This window comes from Heptranchias perlo, chromosome 1 (genome assembly GCF_035084215.1).
Source record: "Heptranchias perlo isolate sHepPer1 chromosome 1, sHepPer1.hap1, whole genome shotgun sequence".
In the NCBI taxonomy this organism is placed as follows: Eukaryota; Metazoa; Chordata; class Chondrichthyes; order Hexanchiformes; family Hexanchidae; genus Heptranchias; species Heptranchias perlo.
In genome coordinates, this window is record NC_090325.1 from 85,695,918 (window position 1) to 85,716,610 (window position 20,693).

The window sequence follows — 20,693 nt, forward strand, 5'->3', positions numbered from 1 at the left end:
CTCCACTTCCCTTCTACTATTAGGTGGTCTGTAGAATATACCTATTAATGTGATCGATCCCTTCTTAACCTTTGTCTCAATCCATATGGATTCTGTTTCTATCTTAATGTTAGTTATGTCCTTTTTTCTATTGCCATAATGTTGTCTCTAATTAATACAGCTATCCCCACATCCCCTTCCATCCCTATTCTTTCTAAATAGGTTATATCCTGCAATATTTAACTTTAATTGGTGTCTGATAACACTGTGTAGAACATATAATGAAAAGCTGGAGTCAAAGTCTAGTAGCATATAACTTATAACAAAGATACAGTGTATCAGATTATACATAATGACAAGGAAGGGCTCAGATTGGCTGACTGCTGCTGTAACATTTCCAGTGATTACACAGTTCATTCAGCCTTAGGTACTTTTGTTGTTCCGCAACACAATGGAAAACAAATCGAAATCACAGGCATCAGCTGAAAATAAACTCAAATATTGCATTTAAAAAGAAGAAATATGTATGTTCAACATATTCATCACTGAATCCCCCACCATCAACATCCTGGGGGTCACCATTGACCAGAAACTTAACTGGACCAGCCATATAAATACTGTGGCTACAAGAGCAGGTCAGAGGCTGGGTATTCTGCGGTGAGTGACTCACCTCCTGACTCCCCAAAGCCTTTCCACCATCTACAAGTCACAAGTCAGGAGTGTGATGGAATACTCTGCACTTGCCTGGATGAGTGCAGATCCAACAACACTCAAGAAGCTCGACACCATCCAGGACAAAGCAGCCCGCTTGATTGGCACCCCATCCACCATCCTAAACGTTCACTCCCTTCACCACCAGCACACCGTGGCTGCAGTGTGTACCATCCACAGGATGCACTGCAGCAACTCACCAAGGCTTCTTCGACAGCATCAGGGGGAGATAGAGGAACAGATATGTAGGCAAATCTCAGAAAATTGTGCAAATAATAGGGTAATAATAGTGGGGGATTTCAACTTCCCCAATATTAACTGGGATACTCAGAGTGTAAAAGGCTTAGAGGGTACAAAATTCTTAACGTGCATCCAGGAGAGCTTTTTGAGCCAGCATGTAGAAAGTTACAAGAGAGGGGGCAGTACTGGACCTAATTCTAGGGAATGTGGCCGGCCAAGTGGAAGAAGTGCTAGTAGGTGAGCACTTTGGTGACAGTGACCATAATTCGGTGAGATTTAAGGTGGTCATGGAAAAGGATAGGGAGGGGCCGGAAATAAAGGTTCTAAATTGGGGGAAGGCCGATTTTAATAGGATAAGGCAGGATCTGGCCAAAATGGACTGGGATCAGCTGCTTGTAGGAAAATCCGCATCGGAGCAATGGGAGTCTTTCAGAAGGGAGATTGAGACCATACAATGGCAACATGTTCCCGTAAAGGTCAAGAGTGGTTCCAAGAACTCCAGGGAACCTTGGACGTCAGGGGATATACGAGAATGGATTAGGAAAAAAAGGAGGGCTTTTGGCAGATACAAAAGGCTAAAGACGGAGGAAGCCCTAGAGGAGTACAAAAAGTGCAGGGGGATACTTAAAAAAGAAATTAGGAGATCAAGGAGGGGCCATGAAATAACACTGGCGAGCAAAATAAAGGAAAATGCTAAGATGTTTTATAAGTATATTAAGGGTAAGAGGATGACTAGGGAAAAAATAGGGCCCATTAGGGACAAAAATGGCAATCTGTGTGTGGAGCCGGCAGATGTAGGAGGGGTTCTAAATGAATTTTTTGCATCTGTTTTCACTATGGAGAAGGACGATGTAGACATAGAAATACGGCAGGGGGACTGTGATATACTCGAACATATTAACATCGAGCGGGAGGAGGTATTGGCGGTTTTAGCAGGCCTAAAAATGGATAAATCCCCAGGCCTGGACGAAATGTATGCCAGGCTACTGTGTGAGGCAAAGGAGGAGATTGCGGGGGCTCTGACACATATATTCAGAACCTCTCTGGCCACAGGGGATGTGCCAGAGGACTGGAGAACCGCTAATGTAATACCATTATTCAAGAAGGGGAGTAGGGAAAAACTGGGGAACTACAGGCCAGTGAGCCTAACATCAGTGGTAGGAAAATTATTGGAAAAAATTCTGAAGGACAAAATTAGTCTCCACTTGGAGAAGCAAGGATTAATCAGGGATAGTCAACATGGCTTTGTCAAGGGAAGATCATGTCTGACTAATTTGATTGAATTTTTTGAGGGGGTGACTAGGCGTGTGGATGAGGGTAACGCAGTGGATGTGGTATACATGGATTTCAGTAAGGCCTTCGATAAAGTCCCCCACAGGAGACTGGTCAAGAAGGTACGAGCCCATGGAATCCAGGGTGCCTTGGCACTTTGGATACAAAACTGGCTTAGTGGCAGAAGGCAGAGGGTGATGGTCGAAGGTTGTTTTTGTGACTGGAAGCCTGTGGCCAGTGGGGTACCACAGGGATCGGTGCTGGGTCCCTTGCTGTTTGTGGTCTACATTAATGACTTGGATATGAATATAAAAGGTATGATCAGTAAGTTCGCTGATGATACAAAAATTGGTAGGGTGGTAAATAGCGAGGAGGATAGCCTCAGTCTGCAGGACGATATAGATGGGTTGGTCAGATGGGCGGAACAGTGGCAAATGGAATTTAACCCGGAAAAGTGCGAGGTGATACACTTTGGAGGGACTAACAAGGCAAGGGAATACACAATGAATGGGAGGACCCTAGGCAAGACAGAGGGTCAGAGGGATCTTGGTGTGCAAGTTCACAGATCCCTGAAGGCGGCGGAACAGGTAGATAAGGTGGTAAAGAAGGCATATGGGATACTTGCCTTTATTAGCCGAGGCATAGAATATAAGAGCAAGGCGGTTATGATGGAGCTGTATAAAACACTGGTTAGGCCACAGCTGGAGTACTGTGTGCAGTTCTGGTCGCCACACTACAGGAAGGATGTGATCGCTTTGGAGAGGGTGCAGAGGAGATTCACCAGGATGTTACCAGGGCTGGAGCGCTTCAGCTATGAAGAGAGACTGGGAAGATTGGGTTTGTTTTCCTTGGAGCAGAGGAGGCTGAGGGGGGACATGATTGAGGTGTACAAAATTATGAGGGGCACAGATAGGATGGATATTAAGGAGCTTTTTCCCTTCGTTGAGGGTTCTATAACAAGGGGACATAGATTCAAGGTAAAAGGCGGGAGGTTTAGAGGGGATTTGAGAAAGAACTTTTTCACCCAGAGGGTGGTTGGAGTCTGGAACTCACTGCCTGAAAGGGTTGTGGAGGCAGGAACCCTCACAACATTCAAGAAGCATTTGGATGAGCACTTGAAATGCCATAGCATACAAGGCTACGGACCAAATGCTGGAATATGGGATTAGAGTAGACAGGGCTGATGGCCGGCGCGGACACGATGGGCCGAAGGGCCTCTATCCGTGCTGTATAACTCTATGACTCTATAACCTGTGCCAATATTGAATATTTAGGCATGTGAGATGAGATATTAATGACCGATTCTGTCTGAATTGGGGGACTCAGTTTGAAGATCTCTGAGCAAAGGAAGTGGTCAGTTTGAAATTTGTCAAAGTGAAACAGTTTAGATTAATTAGGCTCCAACAGTGGTAAGAAAGGAAAGGAAAGAATTTTGTTTGAGGAGTTAGGTGGAAGGATGTCTATTGTAAATATATAATGAGATTATATGACTTATTTATTTGGTTGTTCATCTGTTGTAAAATAAATTTGCCTGATATTTTAAACTTAAGATGAGGTCTGATGCAATGCTCTAGTGCTTTTGAAGACTTGAGTATGAACTTATGGAATCATAGGATGAGTCTCATAGCTAAAAGCAATTACCAGACCGGGTGGCTGTTCATTTCTTGAGCATATTACTGAAAGCTTGCCTAGATCTCAAGGCAAGGATAGAAACTTTTGGGAAGTAGGGACTCGCCCATGAGAGTGATCTGAAATAAGAGAGCTGGAGTAAGAAGATTACAAAAGACCCAAAAATGTGGACCGCCTTCAGAACACATTTTTGCATGGTGGCTGTATTTCTCCAGGGGTGTTGGTGCTCACTCCCTCAAACAGATTAACTACATTGCTTCATTCACAATATTGCCATTGATTGTGTATGTAAATCTGTAATCCAACATCTGCTGTGTAAACTAAATGATATAAATTCCTTGGGGCTGAAATTCCGATGGTTCTGCTCTAACAGTGTAAGTGCAGCCAGAGCTGAACACATGTAAGCCCAAATTGAAGGTTGCAAACCCCATTTCAAATCCCGGAGATGGAATCATTTACATGGTTGAGGCAGGCTGCCCACTCCTGTAAGACTGCTTCAGAAGTGGCTGTCCTGATCCACTGGCGGATATATCCAGGCTCACGGAGGAGGGTCGCATCTGGTACAGTATCCAGCCTCCAACATTGGGCTGATGAGTGGCAAGTAACATTTGTGCCACACAAGTGCCAGGCAATGATTATCTCCAACAAGAGAGAATCTAACCACCTCCCCTTGACATTCAACGGCATTACCATCATCGAATCCCCCACCATCAACATCCTGGGGGTCACCATTGACCAGAAACTTAACTGGACCAGCCATATATATACTGTGGCTACAACAGCAGGTCAGAGGCTGGGTATTCTGCGGCGAGTGACTCACCTCCTGACTCCCCAAAGCCTTTCCACCATCTACAAGGCACAAGTCAGGAGTGTGATGGAATACTCTCCACTTGCCTGGATGAGTGCAGCTCCAACAACACTCAAGAAGCTCGACACCATCCAGGGCAAAGCAGCCCGCTTGCTTAGTACCCCATCCACCACCCTAAACATTCACTCCCTTCACCACCGGCGTACCGTGGCTGCAGTGTGTACCATCTTAAGGATGCTCTGCAGCAACTCGCCAAGGCTCCTTCAACAGCACCTCCCAAACCTGCGACCTCTACCACCTAGAAGGACAAGGGCAATAGGCACATGGGAACAACACCACCCGCACGTTCCCCTCCAAGTCACACACCATCCCGACTTGGAAATATATCGCTGTTCCTTCATTGACGCTGGGTCAAAATCCTGGAATTCCCTTCCTAACAGCACTGTGGGAGAACCATCACCACACGGACTGCAGCGGTTCAAGCAGGCGGCTCACCACCTTCTCAAGGGCCTTGCCAGTGTCGCCCACATCCCATGAATGTATAAGAGAATATATCTATGATAGGCCCATCGTGGAGCTGAGCAGAAATGACACCTTTATGTCTTCAGCTACTAACAGAGCCAAAACAGATTTTTATTAAGTGAACTTTAGTCTGGGTACCATCTGGGGTCTTTTCAAGGGCCTCAATCACTGGCCTTAACAATGGTCTCACAAGCTGAAGGAACGCAGACACTGGGCCGAATTTTCCTGCGAAAATAATGCCGAGGCTAACAGGGCTCATCATTATTTCAGTGCAAATGGGAGAGGAACTTCCGGCGACTGCACATGAGCAGTTAAACGCTGAAATCCGGAAATTGCTGTACTAGATGCGACCCTCCTCCGTAAGTTGCTCAAGAACGGCATCTCACCAGCTGGCTCGCCATTCAAATGAATGGAACAGCGTGAAATTCCTGCACTGACCTGATGGATACGAAGGAAACATGCCAAAAAAAAGTACGTCAAGTCATTTTGAGTAAGCGCCCTTTTATTGGCATGGCAGGTCTTAATGACAGCCAGACAACCTCTGTGGCACTGAAAATTAACTTTTACAAGTCTCATTCCTTTAGAATTTAATTGTTAGAGTCATAAAAAGAATGGAAGGAGGCCCTTCAGCCCATTGATTCTGTGCCAGTTCTATGCAAGAGCAATCCAGCTAGTCCCACTCCCCCGTCCTATCCCTGTAGCCCTGCAATTTTTTTCCTTTTCAGTACTTATCCAGTTACCTTTTAAAGGCCATGATTGAATCTGCCTCCACCACACCCTTGGGCAGTGTATTCCAGATCATAACCACTCGCTGTGTTAAGAAGTTTTTCCTCATGTCACCCTTGTTTTTTTTGCCAATCACCTTAAATCTGTGTCGTCTGGTCCTTGATCCTTCTGCCAATGGGAACAGTGTTTCTCTATCTATTCTGTCTAGACCCTTCATGAATTTGAATACCTCTATCAAATCTCCTCGCAACCGTCTTAGATCCAAAGAGAACAAACGCAGCTTCTCCAGTCTATCCACATAACTAAATTCCCTCATCCTTGGAATCGTTCTAGTAAATCTCTTCTGCACCCTCTCTATGGCCTTCACATCTTTCCTAAAGTGCGATGCCCAGAACTGGACACAATACTCCAGTTATGGCCGAACCAGTGCTATATAAAAGTTCATCATGACTTCCATACTTTTGTACTCTATGCCTGTGTTTATAAAACCCAGGATCCTGTATGCTTTTTTAAGTGCTTTCTCAACCTGCCCTGTCACCTTCAACGATTTGTGCACATATAACCCCAGATCTCTCTGTTCCTGTACCGCTTTTAGAGTTGTGCCCTCCCACCCAAAATGTATCACTTCGCATTTTTCTGCATTAAATTTCATCTGCCATGTGTCCACCCAAGCCACCAGCCTGTCTATATCCTTTTGAAGTCTATCACTATCCTCCTCACTGTTCACTACCCTTCCAAGTTTTGTGTCATCCGCAAATTTTGAAATTGTGCCCTGTTCACCCAAGTCCAAGTCATTAATACATATCAAGAAAAGCAGTAGTCCCAGCACCGACCCCTGGGGAACATCACTGTACACCTCCCTCCAGTCCAAAAAACAACTGCTCACCACTACTCTCTCTGTTTCTTGTTCCTTAGCTAATTCTGTATCCATGTTGTGATTGTCCCCTTTATTCCATGGGCCGCAACCTTGATGATAAACCTACCATGCGGCACTTTATCAAACGCCTTTTGAAAGTCCATATAAACCACATCAACTGCATTGCCCTCATCTACCCTCTCTGTTACCTCATCAAAAAAACTCTATCAGGTTAGTTAAACATGATTTGCCTTTAACAAATCTGTGCTGGCTTTCCCTAATCAATCCATACTCGTCCAAGTGACTGTTAATTCTGACCCAGATTATCGTTTCTAAAAGTTTCCCTACCACTGAGGTTAAACTGACTGGTGTATAGTTGCTGGGTTTATCCTTAAACCCTTTTTTGAACGAGGGTGTAACATTTGCAATTCTCCAGTCCTCTGGCACCACTACCGTATCTACGATGTTTGGAAGATTATGGTCAGTACCTCCGCAATTTCCACCCTTACTTAGCTCAGCAACCTCGGATGCATCCCATCCGGCACAGGTGACTTATCTACTTTAAGTACAGCTAGCCTTTCTAGTACCTCTTCTTTATCAATTTTTAGCCCATCCAGTATCTCAACTATTTCTTCCTTTACTGAGACTCTGGTAGCATCTTCTTCCTTGGTAAAGACAGATGCAAAGTTCTCATTTAGTACCTCGGCCATGCCCTCTGCCTCCATTAGTAGATCTCCTTTATGGTCCCGAATCAGCCCCACCCCTCCTCTTACTACCCGTTTACTGTTTACATGCCGGTAGAAGACCTTTGGATTCCTTTTTATGTTGGCCATCAGTCTATTCTCATTCTCCCTTTGCCCCTCTTATTTCCTTTTTCACTTCCCCTCTGAACTTTCTATATTCTGCCTGGTTCTCCCTTGTGTTATCAACCTGACAACTGTCATACGCCACTTTTTTCCGTTTCATCTTACTCACTATCTCTTTTGTCATCCAGGGAGCTCTGGCTTTAGTTGCCCTACCTTTCTGCCTCGTTGGAATGTACCCAGACTGTACCCAAGCCATTTCCTCTTTAAAGGCCGCTCACTGTTCACTTACAGTTTTGCCTGCCGATCTTTGATTTCAATTTACCTGGGCCAGATCTGCTCTCATCCCATTGAAATTGGCCCTCCTCTAATTGAGTATTTTTACTTTAGAGTGGTCTGTGTCCTTTTCCATCGCTATTCTAAACCTTATGATACTATGATCGCTGCTCCCTAAATGCTCTCCCACTGACACTTTCTCCACTTGGCCCGCCTCATTCCCTAGAACCAAGTTGGTAGACATGTACTAAAAACTTTTTAAAAACATTTTCTTTGACTCTTTTATCTCTGTCTCTTATTTCAATATTTCTTACCCTCTCTTTATTTTGCTTTTTGTACCTGATTTGACATTGAATTCACTATTCTAACTTACACTTCCTGGTTCAGTCTCTGCCTGGCTTATTAACATGCTTCAATCAGATTGGTTAAGGGGATGCACAGTTGCTTGCCCCATTTACACAGGTCCCAGGTGCCCTGTAGAGGGCGCCGTACTGGATTGAGAGCCCCATGAGAAGAACTTGCTATGCAAAAAGCCCATGAAAAATCTATGGGCAAGTGCAAGTCTACCGAATGGCAGGCGCCTTTCGCTCTACGTTCACAAGAAAATTTGGTCCATTGTATTCATCCAACTAATCCAATGAATAATACAACCCGAAATAGAATGATCGATGCATCTCACAAGAAATCCGGCAGCTTTTGATTTAATGACCACAAATGTGGTTATCTTCTGATGTATATAGACATATGGGTGCCTTGGTATTTAAGAATTGGCCAAGGGGATCTTTAATCACAAAGGAATTGGAGATTTTCAACTAGCAGCTCGGTTCATAGTTAAGTGTAAATAAAAAAAAACCCATCAATGATAAAATTAGAATAAAGTTTTGTTGCAAATCACTGTGCCTTGTCCAATGCAATACTAACTGTTTAAACTGCTACAATCTAAGAAACATTCAAAATGGCAGATCCTTCCACTTTACCGGGAGTTGCCGAAGTTTGATGAAGGACATGGCCAATCTGACTTTATTTCAATGAATAGAGTCAGCACTTGTTAATGATTTATGGATTTAGCACTACTATTTTAACCTGACAAGTTTGTTTCCTTCCTTCTCCCTTCTATACTAGTGAATTGCACATTAAAACAATACAGCAAAATCAATTAATCAACAATGAAATTGTGTGTTGGTAAAGCTGAGAATGTGCTTCTTGTATTTTGACTTTATTGTTAAACCTTATCCTGTCTAAATATAAAGGCATTCCGTGTGATTAGCACAACTGGTGTGACAAAACTTAAAGGTTAACATTGAATCAATGCTATTTTGTTAAAGTACGTAAAGCTTTCTGGCATTTTCAAAATAACCTACAGTTAGAATCTTGGAATAAGTCTTGAGGTTAGCAATACTTCAGTGTGTGTAAAACTCTTTCAAAACTACGCAAATTGCAAAAAATTTAATCACCTTTGGCTTGTCACAATAGACCGAATACCAAACGTCGACGATGAATTGAAAATCACTAATTGATTAGCACCATCTATAATCTGAGTTGAATACTTAAAAGTAGAAAATGCTGGAAACACACTACAAGTCAATCAGCATCTGGCTGCTGTGTGTTTCCAGAATTGTCTACTTTTGTTTCTGATTTCCATTATCTGCTATATTATATTTTGATCTTGACCTTCCTGTAAAGGTAGTTTAATTTACAGTAGAAGAAGTGTCATTGCATTGAAATCTCTTGTTTTCACAGACCATACCATCCAGTCAGTGTTTTGCTGTTGCTGTTCTGTTCAGAAACGGTAAGTCTTATTTTTCAAATACCTTCCAACCAAAAGTATTTTGCTACTTTTATTGAACATTATAATCATATAATTAATGTTATATTCATTACTGTTCATTATTGTTTATTTTTGTTAAATTTCAGTGCAGTGACAACTCAAATGAGCTTAGATGATAATGCTGATCTCATGGATGGCTATGCTTCTTCAAATATTTACCGAGTAGGTGATATGCTTCCATTATAAGTTCATGATAAATGGCATGGGACAACACCTACAAATTATATAATTCTGTGTGTATTGATCAGAGGAGAATTGGTTGTGTCTGTCACACAGAGGCTATTTTTATTTCACATTGACCGCATAAAAAGATATCCATTAATACAATGTCTTTGTACTGGTAAGAAATGAATAGCAATAGTGGATTTTGCCTGAGGTTAAAATGTGTATGTAAAAATTTTCAATAAAGTGGCAACGACGAATGCTGCTGGATGCTTATTATCTCAGGTTACCTATTGACACTGAAAACTTCCATACTGTAATAGGAGATTGAAGCAATACAAATAAATGATAACTGCATTTATAGTACTTAAAACTGTAGTGTATCATAGGGTCCATTATATTTGTTTTAAAATGTCTAAATCAATATATCTATCATAGTTATTTTTTGAAATGTGTTTAGTCCTCCTAAGTGTCATTTAGAAGTGTCAGTAGCTAAGAGCTGAACTGCAGTATCATGTCTGAGGTAGCTGGTTTGTCAGAAGCATGGTTTTCATGGTGATAGTTGACCCTGTACACTGGGGTGGGAGAGATACTGTCCCAATTCACAATGCTTGTATTACATACCAGCAGAGCTCCAATGACACATCTGATAAACCATCCAATTTCCTTTGATTATATAAGTTTGCCAATGAAGCATATAATTTACTTATACAGATCCCCTTTGTCTAGCTCACTGTTAAGGTCACTGCAGAAATATTCTTTTGCAGTCAATCTCAACAAGTAGACTTATTAAAACTCTTATGATAAACCTCAGCTGTAAGACATGTGGGTCTAATGACACTAATGTGACATTTGTTTTTAAATGTCTAAATCAATATATCAAAGGACAGGATATTCTTATACTAAAGTTGTGTCAGGGTAACACTTGAGGCTAGAAATTACATTTTGGGAATATTTAAAATAAAAGGTGTTGAATCAAGCCTCTGTTGAATTAGCAGACAAGGGAATTTTGTAGGACCTCGTTAAGTGTTAGTGTACTGTTACTCAGCCTATTTTCAAAGCCTTTGGGGGTGAATTTCACAGGGGTTCTCCCACTTGTTTGCTGGAACTCTGGCGGAAGAGCCTGGAAAAACAGTAGTGTTTTTCCGGGGTTTCTGAGGTTCTTTTGCCGAAGTTACTGCAGATAAGTGGGAAAGCTCTTCATGGAAATTCAGTCTCTCAGTGTTAGAAAGACAGTGGAACTTGTGTTTCAGCTTCGCCAGGCCAGTAGTTTGGTTTCTCTGAACTGTGTGAGTATTAAAACCCTTACTTTTTCAGACATTATTGATGTGATTTAAGCAATTTGTCCTAAGGGTGCATTTACTCAACAACTTAAGTGTTGCGGTGAAGCAGCTATCTCTTCAAGGTGATGCTAAAGTTGCAGCGTAAGACTGGAGTCAGGACCAGACCTGACTTTGGAGAGAAAGAGTGGGATTGTCTCTGAAAGAGGTCAGCCTGAAATTCCTGTAGGGCCTTGCTGTTGGGATCATTTTAACCACATAACCTTCAAAGGGATTTTATTTTAATATTATATTATTTATTGCATTTGAAAAGTAAATAGTTAATGCTGAAAGGAATTTTAACATATGCATTTATATGATGTGCGCACTAAGCAGAAAAACTAACCCACTGTGCCTCTAAAGTTTTTTAAATGGTATTCAAAGATGTGAAAAATTAATTTAGGGCTGCTGAACTTTAAGAATTTGCCACTTTGGTTGAATTAATGTTAAAAGATACATTTTGGCACTGATAAAACATTATTATTATTATACAGTCCATTATGTTTGTTTTTAATTTTTGATTTTGTCGCTGTTCAGGTGAACAGGCCAGTGGGAGTGCCATCAAGAAGGAAACCTCCACCGCCTCCACCTAGTGACGATGAGGAGGGTGGGGAGATCAAGGTGATAGCACTGTATGATTTCTGGGCCCGGGAACCCTCTGACCTGAGTGTCCGGAAGTACGAAGAATATGTTATACTTCAGAAACGTGACCCTCATTGGTGGAAAGCGAGAGACAAGAATGGGTAAGAATGAACTTTCTTTTATCAAATTTGATACAATATAGAATTCATATTATTGAGTTACAACAGCCCTGTACTCAGATGTTGTAAGGAAACTGATCACTGATCCCTGCTTATCTGGGTCCACATCTGAATATAAATCATAACAGTTGTGCAGAATGTGAAGCAGAAGTCCTGCCAGTGTCATATGTCATGTGTATCTGAAACTGAATGACTTTCTGTTCAAAATTCAAAAGAATGGTGAAAATTATGGGTGTTGAAAGCTCCTACCACCCATGCTTCAAGTTCAAGAACGACAATAATAATTTATTGGCCCTGAAATTCTGTGGAGGTTCTCCTGGTCTCCCCCCCAGTATTACATGGGAGAATGGCAACCCTCTCCCACCCTCACACAAAAATGGTAGAGGCCCTAGATTAACCTACGCTATGCTGTGTCTCCACCATTTCCACGGGGGAATCCATCAGTTTCCCCCAGAGTTACACAATTTCAGGGCCATTACATCCATATAGTGACTTATATCATTGAAACATCTCCAGCCACTTCTTACAGTGAATTTTGGAGTGCAGTGATTGTTGTTATGTAGCAGCCATTCTCCATGAACAAAGTTCCACACTCAGTAATGAGGTGAGTAGCCACATAATTTGTTTTTGCAGTGTTATTGGTCAAGGGAGGACAGCTCTTCTTCAAACAGTATCATGGAATCTTTAACATCCAGCTGAACTGGCAAACTGGATCTGGGTTTAAAGTCTTATCTGAAGGCAGCACTCCTCAATACTGTACTGGAGTGTCAACCTAAATTATCCACACAAACCTTGAAGTGTCACTCAAACCTACAACCAGAGGCAGGAGTGCTACCCACTGAGCCAAGCTAAAAAGGCCACAGGCATAAATGGAAAAGAGTGAAAAGTACATTTATAAAATATCAGGAAAAACTTCTTTATTCAAAAAAGAATAAATATTTAAAATAATCTATTTTTAAATTTTTTACTTCAAATACTTCTAGCATTTCATGTATTTATGTTCAGTTTTAATTAATTCTTCCTATCTGGTTGCCTGGTCTCGCTGTCTAGATAACATGGTACTCCTGTGGTGCTATACTCTTCGCCCTGTCCTGATCACCTCCATTATTCTGTCTGTTCTTGTGCATGGTTCTGACTCCTCCCTGCCTTCTCCACCCCACCCTCCCGCCATCTAATTTATATGATGCCTCTTTTTGACAATATGGGATCAATTTTCACCTTCACTACCTGGACGGTAATCTGGCGGAGCCGATCACCCACTCACCCGTAGAACCTGATGATTTTCATTCCAGGTGGGCGATCAGCACCACCAGGCAGTGAAGGTGAAAATGACCTTTTATGACTGTACTGATGTAATTTTATGGGATAACTCAAATGGATTATCAAGGTTTTACTTTTCTTAAAAAAAGAAATAGACGTAAGAACACTTGCTAAATTTTGTCTTAACGTGATTCTGGGCTGCTGACTGCCAAATGTGTTTATTTTGTTTCATTCATGTTTTCCTTTCACATTGGTCTAATCAGATTTTGTTGAAAGACTGCTCTGAAGCACAAAGTAATTAACATTTATTATTTCAGAAATGAAGGATTCATTCCAAGCAATTATGTGACAGAGAAGAAATCTAATAATATAGAGGCATTTGAGTAAGTTCACCATATAACTACTTGTTATTTGAATGCTAACAAGAATGCTGTTGTGTTAAGAATTAACCCTTTAAAAATGAATGGGTGCCAGTATATGGCTCTAATCCAGCAATAACCTAACAGTGTCATGGGCTGCACTATAATGATGGCGGTAGTCACGTTCCTGATACATTTGTGTATTAAAGAAAGCAAGACTTGCCTTTCATGACCTCACGATGTCCCAAAGTGATTTTTCAATTAATAAAATATTTTTGAAGTGTAGTCACTGTTGTAATGTAGGAAATGCAACAGCCAATTTGCGCACAGCAAGGTCCCACAAACAGCAATGAGATAATGACCAAATAATCTGTTGGTTGAGGGATAAATATTGGCCAAGGAGATCCCCCCTGCTCTTCTTCAAATAGTGCCATGGGATCTTTTATATCCATTTGAGAGGGCAGATGGGGCCTCAGTTTAAAATCAGCTTAAAGACAGCACCTCTGACAGTGCAACGTTCCCTCAGCCCTAGATTTTGTTCTCAAGTCTCTGGAGTGGAACTTGTACCTACAACCTTCTGACTCAGGCAAGAGTGCTACCCACTGAGCCATGGCTACAGACTGCTCAAGGTGTTAGGTGTTTCCTGGTGGCTTGGGAGGATGCAGTGGCATGAAAGCTTCATGTTGCATTTACCTTCACTTCTATGGGAGGACCCGCCCCTGAACTGGTTGTTGTGTGCAGGTCATTGGGCAACAGATGGCACAACTGTGTGGCAGCCTCTCTCGTGAAGCAGAGGCGGCAAAGACAGGTGTCCTCTGAAATATCAGGTGCAGGTCCTGGAATAGTGTGGCCGGAAAGCCTTAGGGGTTGTTGCACCTGCATTTGTTGGCCCCTCACAAACTCTACTTCTTCACCTCAATTATGCAGTGTGTTCAGGACTCCTAAAGGAATAGCCACCCTCATTACTAAGTAAGGTGTGATGACTAGGTAAACGGAAATCAAGAAGAATGAAGAAAAGTTTTGATGGGGGTGGGGGGAAGCAAAAAATGCAAATAGGGAGGACTAACCAGCAAATGCAACTACTGCATGGAACCCAGGGCACAAAATGCAAAGAAAAGTTACTTTATCCCTTGAAGAGAGCTACTTCCAAGGCAAGCTCTTAAAAATCCTGTGTGTCAAGATTTTATAAACAAGGCTCGCACTTTGGGCAGAGCCTCACCTAAAGTGGTAGAAATTGGGCTCAGGGAGGTTATAACGGGATTCTAACATGTTAATAAGGCTGATAGCAAGGCCTCATTCTTTGGCTGCCAATCAAATCAGGGACACAGTGAATTGATCACTCCCAGGTTGAGTGCTCGATTTTACGACCTCCACACTGACTGCACATGAGGCCCCGCTAGTGGTACCGAACCTTGCGAGATTTACCTTATGGTGGGATTATCCAAAATAAAATACAGTGGGGAGGAAATCTGTCTGGGGGATTCGGGGGTGGCGTGGGGTGAAGAGGACTGCGGGATGGAGCCGATCACGGCCGGCAGTGGCCGACAGGAGTGGTGTGGAACTGGGATGAGCACCCTTGATCTTCCTGGCTCCGTATGAATTATAAAAAATGTAAACTTACCTTTTCGGTGGCTGCTGCTTGCTAGGCCGCATCCACGCCTGGAAAACCCTGAGGCCCAATGCTTTATTTTATGGACATAAAATGGGTGCAATGAGGACCAATTTCCACCCCAATTAATATGTAAATATATTCTAAAAGGAACTGCCCAGAAGCACAAGATGTTTATACACTATATGATGAGTCAGAGGACCTCCATTAAAATTTCAGCCTTTGTTGCCCTTTGAGTTCACCCCGTTCAAATGTTGCTTATTTTGGTCATTGGCGATGGGTGCCAGCCAAAGGAAAGGTGGAGCAACCAATGGAATTGACCACAAAACCTCACAGTGCTCAATAGAGCATAGAGTGACTCACCTCCTGACTCCCCAAAGCCTTTCCACTATCTACAAGGCACAAGTCAGGAGTGTGATGGAATACTCTCCACTTGCCTGGATGAGTGCAGCTCCAACAACACTCAAGAAGCTCGACACCATCCAAGATAAAGCAGCCCGCTTGATTGGCACCCCATCCACCACCCTAAACATTCACTCCCTTCACCACCGGCGCACTGTGGCTGCAGTGTGCACCATCCACAGGATGCACTGCAGCAACTCGCCAAGGCTTCTTCGACAGCACCTCCCAAACCCGCGACCTCTACCACCTAGAAGGACAAGGACAAGGGCAGCAGGCGCATGGGAACAACACCACCTGCACGTTCCCCTCCAAGTCACACACCATCCCGACTTGGAAATATATCGCCGTTCCTTCATTGTCGCTGGGTCAAAATCCTGGAACTCCCTTCCTAACAGCATTGTGGGAGAACCGTCACCACACGGACTGCAGCGGTTCAAGAAGGCGGCTCACCACCACCTTCTCGAGGGCAATTAGGGATGGGCAATAAATGCCGGCCTTGCCAGCGACGCCCACATCCCGTGAACGAATAAAAAAAAAAAGAAGGTAAAGCTTTAGCAAGGAGAATAATAAAAAAACTTGTTTGAGATAAGAGTACTCTAAGAAAGAAGTATTGGTCTTTCAGTGTTTATTGTAAATGCAGCACTGTCACACCAACATGATACGTAGAAATGAAGACATAAGGATGTCAAAATAATCTCTCTTTCTCTGCAGGTGGTATTGTAAAAATATAACACGGACCAAAGCAGAGCAGCTTCTTCGGCAAGAGGTAAATTACACAAAAATTTTACAAATACATTTTACATTCAAATTCAGGTTACACATTTTACATTCAAATTCAGGTTACACAATATAATTTAGAACTCTTATTATTTTGACAAAATATTCAATATTAAAAAAAATTACGAAACAGAGACACAGGCCACTAAATTGGGCCATGTAGCACCCGTTGTTTCGGCGCTATACGGCCTCTCTGATATCCAAGATGGCATCTTGGATGCGCACGCACATTTCCAGCGTGACGTGCGCCAGACGCCATCTTGGTATAGGAGTTAGCGCAGGTGCAAATTGCGACCGCTGGACACGTGTAAAGTAGGGAGGAAATGCATGCAATCAGTGTGCAACGCTGATTTAAAGTGATAGCCACCATTTTGGACCTTAACGCTCAACTCAGCACACAGTCTTAACCCCGACCATCTGAACGTGTCTTACAGTGCCTGAAGGACCCCCACCAGCGCTATTTAAAGGGGCCATGCAGTTGTTGCAGGTTAGTTGCTGGATTATTGCTTCTGGCTGCTGGTGGAGTAGGAAGTGTTTTTTGAAGCTCCCTATTCTTACTGAGAGTTCCTGGGCTACATTTGAGAGTGGTTTGGCAGGGACTGCCTTATGGGTTGGAAAGTTACAACCGTGGTTGAACAACATTCCTGCCAACCGTGGGCAGTCTGCTAGGGCTCCCGCTGGGCATTGAGCATGACTGGGAGCATGCAGAGAGGCCACGCCCAGCAGGTCAAGCTGCGAGGAGATGGAGGACGAGGAGGTGCAGGGCACTGAGCAGGAGGCCCTACCCAATGATGGTCTTCCGGGACCAATTCTCTTACCTCAACATGACCGAGGAGGATTGCATCCGACGCCTGAGGTTCACCAAGGAAGCCGTGACTGAGATCTGTCAATTGGTGCGGCCACAACTGCAGCCTCGGAGCAGGGCAAGGACAGCATTGCCTGTGGCCGTGAAGGTCACTGTGGCACTGATTTTCTACGGCTCAGGATTATTTCAGGCATCTGCTGGTAACATGTGCAACATCTCACAGTATGCAGTACACTGCTGCATAAGGAAGGTCACAGAAGCACTGTACCACATGAGGAACAGATTCATCACCTTCCCCCTCCACAGAGACAAGGAGAATGAGCGAGCATGGTGGTTTGCCCACATTGCTGGCTTCCCCATAGTTCAGGGTGTCATTGACTGCATGCACATTGCCCTGCGTGCTCCGCACATCAACCGATCAACCGTCTTCGTCAACCGGAAGGGCTTCCACTCCCTGAACATGCAGCTAATGTGCGACCACACGCATCGAATCACGGAGGTCGATGCCCGCTACCCTGGGAGCTGTTACGACGCCTTCGTCATGCGGCAGTCCAATGTGCCAGCTATCTTTCACTCGACTCGGTAAGTCAAAGGCTGGCTACTGGGCAACAAGGGCTATCCCCTCACGCCATGGCTCATGATACCAGTCAGGAACCCACACACAGGTGCACGGCAGGCCTATAATGAGAACCATGCTGCCACACGCAACATCATGGAGCACATCCTAGGCCTCCTCAAACAACGCTTCCGCTGCCTGGACCGGTCTGGAGGAGCCCTGCAGTGCTCCCCAGAGCGGGTGGCCAGATTTGTGGTGGTATGCTGCATGCTGCACAACCTCGCCATCATGAGGGACCAGCCTTTGCCATCAATGATTGGAGAAGAGCCTAAGCCAGAGGTGGAGGAGGAGGAGGCTGAGGAGGAAGAGGAGGAAGAGGCTGAGGAGGAGGAGAGGAGGGGGTGGAGCTGGAAGAGGAAGTGGAGGAAGACACAAAGGTGCAACAGGTACAACACGCCTTGTCTGCAAGGGCTCTGCGTGCTCGCCTGATCTGTGCCCGGTATCAATAATTTGAACTACATCCCCCAACTCACCAACAGTCTTACATTCCCCACCTTTCCCCTCCCACAAGACAATCAAATCGCCCTCCATCTGATTACACATTGGTTTCCCTCTCAGTTCATTGCATAAATAAAACCCACCACCAAATGCAAAATCACAGTCTCATTTATCAATGAATAAATGAAATTATGCAAAAATAACAGAACTATTCACCCTTGTGCATTCCCTTAGTGCCTGTTGTTCGTGTACCTTTACCTATCCTAGTGCTCCTACGAGGTGCTTCCCCAGTGGCTGGAGCATGGGTGGTGGGAGGCTGCTGACCTTGAAGATCAACCTCGATCAGCTCTGGGCGAGAAGGTCTGGCTTCAGACTGCACCATCTCAGCATGGGCTGCAGCAATCTGGCCTGGCTGGCCAATGGGCAACAACGGGGGCGCTGGCAGAGTGGAGGGGGTGGGAGCAGGAAGGCTGTCGTCCTGAGAGAGGACAGCAGGCCCGACTGCAATAGTGCCACTGCCCATTCTCCCGGAGCGGCGCGTCAGCAATCCTGGTGATCAGCTGGAGAACGGATTGCTGTAGCGCTGTGATGCCCTGGAAGCCCCGTTCTACAGTGGTCCCCAAACCCACGATAGCAGCTTCCAATGTAGAAGTCTGAGCTGCAAATACAGCAGTCAGACCTTGGATGGCAGATGTTTGTGCTGCAATGGAAGCTGTGACATCAGTCATCAGACGTTGCATCATGGTGGGTTCCACAAGTGTGCTGATGGAGGTGACCACCCGTTCCATGTTGGAAAGGATGGGCTCCAAGCTCTGCGCAAAGCCGTGTGCCAAGTTGGAGCTGGACTCCTCCATGCCCTTCGTCATTGTGCGCAGGTTGCCGATGACGTGTGCTGTGCACGCCCTGTTTCCGGCTTCCTCATTCTCCTTGCAGCCTCTCAGCAGCGCGGACTGCGTGGGCTGCACAGAGATATCATGATAATTAGCAGGCAGCACGAAGTTCACGTGCTGCCTGTGTAGGGCCCATCGGGCGTGGGTACTAGCGCATCACACTACCCCCGCCCGAAAACGACCCTTAACGAATTTTTTTCCCCACAGGATTGCATTCAAATAAGCACAAATAGTGAGTTTGTTGTTTCTTTTAATCAGACTATTTCTATCTTTAAGCTCTTTGTTTATATTTTCAAGAGTAAGGGGGTGAAATTGATCTTCTCCGGTAGTGCGAAACACGCTCATTGCAAATTCACAACCTGTTTTACGCCACTCTCAATTTTCTTTTCCTTTGACTTCAATAGAAAAGAAAATCGTGTGCAATGTAAGATGGGCTGTGGATTTGCTGTGAGCGTGTTTTGCGCTACTGGTGAAGACCAATTTTACCCCCTTAAATCTCTTGCAAGCTTTAGTTAGCAGGTTTTGAAAAAAAAATGTATATATGAACCAAAAGATTTTCATGTACATTTCCTTTCAGGCTAAAGAAGGTGCCTTTATTGTCAGAGACTCCAGCCAGCAGGGGATTTACACAGTGTCTGTTTATACTAAAGCAGGAGGGTAAGCAATGATTTTATTTCATGAATTTTCAAATATAACAACACGACTGTATGTGGTATTCATTTAGGTGTGCAAGTATTTCAGTAGGTAATGTTTTGTGGAGTGATTTTATTTTTTATATTTGTTATGTGTTCGCTTGAGTTAGGATATGCTCCAGTGGGCACAGCCCAAAGCTCAGAGTAAACACACTGCCTGAAGATTATAATAACTTTTTCAGTATTATGCACGCCAACACTTTCACTTTGAAGGTGACATGCCCACAGTGACTCTTCCCATGTAAATGCAATACCCTCCCACTTTTGAATGCATAATTCTACTTCTTCATGCTCTAAAGAACACATGGACAGAAAGTCTTCCCACTTCATAGAAACTGGAGATTATTGGGTTTGGAAATTAATAAAAACAACCATTGGTATTATTACCAGTGTGCTTGAAGCAGATGTGCGGGCCATTTTGTAAATGCAATCTGTTAAATCAGGACGCCTCTCATGTCAGGTCATAGCTTAATCCTGACCTGTGATGCAGGATTTCTCACAGGTCCTGCTTCCATACCTGAAAAAAAATGTTGTCCTTTTTGCAGGATAGGGAATGTAACGGAACAGAATAGTCACAGTTTCACTGAAATATAGCATCCAGATAAATGGCAGAAGCCTATATAATAATTACAGCTTCAGAGCCCAAGAGTGAATCACATAGGGTTTTAAAGACCCCGGTAATGCCTTCCACTCAGTTTGTGTATTTGCACGGCCCTATCATACTTCAGGTACCAGCTTGACACTACCACTATGTGCTTTACAATGAGGCATGTTGGAAGAATCATTTGCATCAACATTTTCCATTTTGAGTGACGTGCTGACTACACCCACACTGTAGTAAGGTGAAGTGGAGCTCAGAGCTTGCATACTTAAAACACATACACAAAACAGAGCTCCACTCAACTCTGAGTGCCCTGTTAGGTTTTTACAAATATTAAAAACTGCTTTCCAAT

At 43.8% G+C, this 20,693-nt stretch overlaps 1 protein-coding gene across 1 annotated transcript in view; it reads left to right on the plus strand.

Annotated features, from left to right (window-relative positions):
• Positions 1–20,693, plus strand: part of txk (TXK tyrosine kinase) — a 74,090-nt gene that overhangs the window by 13,223 nt on the left and 40,174 nt on the right. The window contains exons 2-7 of the mRNA XM_067988126.1: positions 9,563–9,611; positions 9,737–9,812; positions 11,669–11,874; positions 13,470–13,535; positions 16,234–16,288; positions 19,626–19,705. Of these exons, the coding sequence (XP_067844227.1) occupies positions 9,563–9,611; positions 9,737–9,812; positions 11,669–11,874; positions 13,470–13,535; positions 16,234–16,288; positions 19,626–19,705 (532 nt within the window). The remainder of the gene's footprint in view (positions 1–9,562; positions 9,612–9,736; positions 9,813–11,668; positions 11,875–13,469; positions 13,536–16,233; positions 16,289–19,625; positions 19,706–20,693) is intronic.